Source organism: Oncorhynchus mykiss, chromosome 10 (assembly GCF_057628025.1).
Source record: "Oncorhynchus mykiss isolate SJ-2025 chromosome 10, ASM5762802v1, whole genome shotgun sequence".
In the NCBI taxonomy this organism is placed as follows: Eukaryota; Metazoa; Chordata; class Actinopteri; order Salmoniformes; family Salmonidae; genus Oncorhynchus; species Oncorhynchus mykiss.
This window is the reverse complement of record NC_143031.1, coordinates 60,136,743-60,141,718: the sequence shown is the minus strand read 5'-3', so window position 1 is coordinate 60,141,718 and position 4,976 is coordinate 60,136,743. Positions and strand designations below refer to the sequence as shown.

Genomic DNA, 4,976 nt, shown 5'->3' with positions numbered 1-4,976 from the left:
CTGTTGATGGAATCGACATTATCATTGTTATTTTCATAGTTGTTTTATCATCCCCAGCACATTTAAGGGGGCATTTGAAGTGTCTGTCCTATATCTGAGAGAAATACGAAAGATCAGGAAAAAAATTATTTAAAAAAAACAACGTATTTAACCCCTTCTTTTGACACTGAACTACTTCCATACAAACATCCCATAACTTGTTTTAACTGCTACCGGGCTTGCCTTCAGTTGGGTCTTGTGAGGATTGGTGGTGTCCTAGAGCAAAACAGTCGACATGTATGTGTTTATGAGAGACTCACCTTTTCATAGAGGGTTCAATAGTTTGTAAACCATTCGGACGCTACAGAGTTTATTTTTTAGAATATTTTTGGAATGTTTTATGCTCTGTAGCTCTGCCACCTTTCACCGCAGATGTGAAAGGCCGATATCAGCGGACGCGGTCGATTGAGACGCAGCCCATCCAAAAATACTTCTCTAGCTTAAAACTTATTGACGCTACCCATCCCTTAAGCGGGATAATTGTCATCAGCAACCGCTGAATAGCATAGCGCCTCAGTCAAATAATATTACTAAAAATATTCATATTCATGAAATCACAAGTGCAATATTGCAAAACACAGTTTAGCCTTTTGTTAATCCACCTGTCATCTCAGATTTTGAAATTATGCTTTACAGCGAAAGCAATCCAAGTGTTTGTGTAAGTTTATCGATCGCATGACAAAACATTAAATACACTTAGCATCAGGTAGCTTGATCACGAAAATCAGAAAAGCAATCAAATTAATCGTTTACCTTTGATGATCTTCGGATGTTTTCACTCACGAGACTCCCAGTTACACAACAAATGTTCCTTTTGTTCCATAAAAATAATTTTTATATCCAAAATACCTCTGTTTGTTTGGAGTATTATGTTCAGAAATCCACAGGATTTTTTATAATCAATCCTCAGGTTGTTTTTAAAATATATAATCGGTAATATATCAACTGCAAATCTCTTTCACAGTAGGAGAGGGAAAAGCAATACCTCCAAACTCTGTTGCGCGAGCAAAACTCATGTGACCACTTGACGCGATGTTATCGTTCTGGCTCATTTTTCAAAATAAAAGCCTGAAACTATGTCTGAAGACTGTTGACACCTCGAGGAAGCAATAGGAAAGGGAATCTGGTTGATATCCCTTTAAATGGTCCAATGGAAGGCTATGGAACATGGAGTTTTCAAAATAGAAGCCACTTCCTGGTTTGATTTTTATCAGGGGTTTGCCTGCAATATCAGTTCTGTTATACTCACAGACAATATTTTGACAGTTTTGGAAACTTTAGTGTTTTCTATCCTAATCTGTCAATTATTTGCATATTCTAGCATCTGGTCCTGAGAAATAGGCCGTTTACTTTGGGAACGTTATTTTTCCAAACATAAAAATAGTGCCCCCTAGCTTCAAGAGTTAATGGGTCTTGAGACAGGAGCCATAGCCATTTATCATTAACCATGCTAATTGCTATTCATCCTAGTTCATGCGCACCTTCTGCTGTTTGAGTCTTTGGTACTGCAATAATTACAAAAAAGTCATTCACAGTTTCACAGTATTGTTCCAACCTCATATTGTGGAAATATATATAAAACACAGGAAAATCACGTTTTTGATTGTGCTGGAATTTTAACGATTTGATAATTTTAATTTTTTTACACTATGATTTTTGTAAGACATATTCTCATATGAACATCAGGAACTATTTAATATCACAGAAGTTGAACATGTTCTGCTTTCATTTCTCACCTGTTAGGCAGAGCAGTGTAGCTCTGCATCTCATCTTGATTGTAGCCATATCTCCACCACCTAAGAGAGAAAGATGATATCAAATTTTCTACACATAAATGTTGGAACTGTAATTTGATATTCTGCCTCGTACAATATATGTACATATTGGCAAGTGGATATGTTTACACACTCACCCCAATGGTTGTCGATACCCTGAGATATCTAATCTTTCATTCCATAATTCACATACTGTCATAACGGAAATGATTTGCACCATTGATAAAGATGAGCCCGAAAAAGACTGTATAAATAAATAACACAAATACTAATGCATAGTATTTTTTGAAGATTATATAATAATAATACTACTAATACAATTGCTCAGAGAAAAATATTTTGTTTAAGAAGTAATCCTTTTTTCTCAAAACGTTTCAATACACTAGCACCCTCCCCTTGCGTGAATAACTGCACTGAGCCTTTTTCTAAAATTATTTATGGGATTGGAGAACACATTGGGAGGAATCAATTTTGAAAAGGCTAAGAGACCGAAGGTAAACACCTTGTCCCTCCCCCTGGAATGCTATTCCTTAGAGCAGTGAATCACCTTCTGTGACTGTGTTACTTTACACAATCAAATTATTTCCGATATAAACCCTGGGGCGATGTGTTTGATGTGTTCGATACCATTCCATTGATTCCGTTCCAGCCATTACTATGAGCCCATCCACCCTAATAAAGGAGCCAACTGCCGCTTGTGCCACATTTCATTGGGGAAAAAACAACCTGTGTTTTAACCACAAATAACAACTGTTATTTTGCCTCTCATGCAAGTACAGCACGATTTTATAGTCACATATTTGAGTTTCCAAATCTCAGTTAGTTAGGGGATATTCTAGGGAATATTCCATCTATGTTAGCAAAAACCCTCTGAGAGCCTTTTTAGCATGTCTTGGTGTTAAAGTTAGGAGAACGTTCCCTTAAAATGTCTAGCAGAACTAGAATGTGGTTCAAATGTTCTCTGAATATAATATATTCAAGTTTTAGACACGTTTCATGGGACATTGCAAGAACATTCATGTCCAGTTTTCTGAGGGTTCGGAGAATATTCCACCAACGTCCCACCAAACACACACAGAACAGCGTTGCCATGTTCTCAGACTATACGATATTAACGTTCTAGACACGTTTTTAATTTTTTTATTTTACCCCCTTTTTCTCCCCAATTTCATAGTATCCAATTATTAGTAGTTACTATCTTGTCTCATCGCTACAACTCCCGTACGGGCTCGGGAGAGATGAAGGTCGAAAGTCATGCGTCCTCCGAAACACAACCCAACCAAGCCGCACTGCTTCTTAACACAGCGCGCATCCAACCCGGAAGCCAGCCGCACCAATGTGTCGGAGGAAACACCGTGCACCTGGCGACCTTGGTTAGCATGCACTGCACCCAGCCCACCACAGGAGTCGATGGTGCGCGATGAGACAAGGATATCCCTAGCGGCCAAACCCTCCCAAACCCGGACGACGCTAGGCCAATTGTGCATCGCCTCACGGACCTTCCAGTTGCAGCCGGCGCGAACCCAGAGTCGCTGGTGGCACAGCTAGCGCTGTGATGCAGTGCCCTAGACCACGGCTCCACCTGGGAGGCCCTATGTTCTAGACACATTTCATGAGAACGTTGCAAGAACATTCCTGTGTTCAGTTGTCTGAGGGTTAGGAGAATATTCCATGAACGCCACATCAAACATACACAGAACATGGTTGCCATACTCACAGAAGATAATAACCTTTTAGACACGTTTAATAGGATGCTGCAAGAACAGTGGCGACTTCATGGTATGGGTATGCTTGTCATTGGCTAGGACTAGAGAGTTTGTAGGATAAAAATAAATGGAATACAGCTAAGCACAGGCAAAATCCTAGAGGAAAACCTTGTTCAGTCAGCTTTCCAACAGACACAGGGAGGAAAATTCACCTTTCAGCAGGACAATTACCTAAAACACAAGGCAAAATATACACTGGTGTTTCTTACTAAGACGAAATGTAATGTTCCTGTGCAGCCTAGTTACAGTTTTGACTTAAATGTTCTTGAAAATCTACGGCAAGACTTACATAAATATTGTACATTTCCAATATTGTACATTCCAGGTGTACAGACTTACCCAGAAATACTGATTCTAAGACGTATTGACTCAGGGTTGCCAATACTTATGTCAATGAGTTTTTGTTTTTCCTTTTCAGTAAATTAGCAAACATTTCTTAAAAACAGAGTTTTCATTTTGTAATTATGGAGTATTGTGTGTAGATGGGTGTAACACAACAACATGTGGAATAAGTCAAGGGGTATGACTACTTTCTGAAGGCACTGTATAATAAAATCCTATTACCGTCTGATGTACATTATTGAACTGACTTGGTAACCTTCTAACCTTCTGGTATTCTGTCAAATACCTATTTTGATGACAACATCATGAACCGTCTTGATATTTAAGAATGTTTGTTATTTTGTCACTCAACTATTATTTTTGTTTCGATACATGTGTGTATAAAGTTTGCAGATACATTTTTTGGGGGATAATGATAAATAACTTTATAAAGTAATGCTATAAAATCTAAATCATAAAAAAAATCCTAGCATTCTTTTACTAAATTCAGTATCTTGCATGCCCATTTCCACTCACCTGAACTTCTTGAAATAAATAAATGAAGTCCACTTGAAATTGTACTTCCAAAGATTCACAAGGTGATCGTCAACCAGGTATATAGGTCCGAAAGTACAGCTTCTTCTCTATCTATCACCTCACGATTGATAATGCCCGTATGACAGGAGAAGGCAGGTATGCTCAATATAAATCTCAGACTGTATTAGCAGCCTTAATATTGCAATTGCTTTTCAACTGGTTGGGTGGCTTCAATGTGTGTTGTTAGGCCCTTTTTATAGATGAGAACATTCCTAAACATTCCTCCACCCCGTAAAATCCATCTACCCTAACCCACTGTCTAAAGACATCATCAGTGCCATCCTCCTATCTTTTGTTTTTGTTAAATTGTCCAATTACATAAGAGGTATTGAAATTATTTGCCCTACCGGTTTTACCTCGAGTCACTGATAATTGCACATGACTTGAAATACAGATATGCATCTGTTGGTCACAGATACCTTTGAAAAAAAGGTTAAGGGCGTGGATCAGAAAACCAGTGTCTGGTTTGACCACAATT

General features: G+C 38.3%; 1 protein-coding gene across 1 annotated transcript in view; it reads right to left on the bottom strand.

Annotated features, from left to right (window-relative positions):
• LOC149980107 (uncharacterized) overlaps nucleotides 1-4,689 on the bottom strand; it is a 35,409-nt gene extending 30,720 nt beyond the window's left edge. The window contains exons 1-2 of the mRNA XM_090187242.1: nucleotides 4,439-4,689; nucleotides 1,776-1,835 (exon numbers count right to left, since the gene is read on the bottom strand). Of these exons, the coding sequence (XP_090043368.1) occupies nucleotides 1,776-1,824 (49 nt within the window). The 5' untranslated portion in view covers nucleotides 1,825-1,835; nucleotides 4,439-4,689. The remainder of the gene's footprint in view (nucleotides 1-1,775; nucleotides 1,836-4,438) is intronic.
• Between the last annotated feature and the right edge of the window lie 287 nt (nucleotides 4,690-4,976).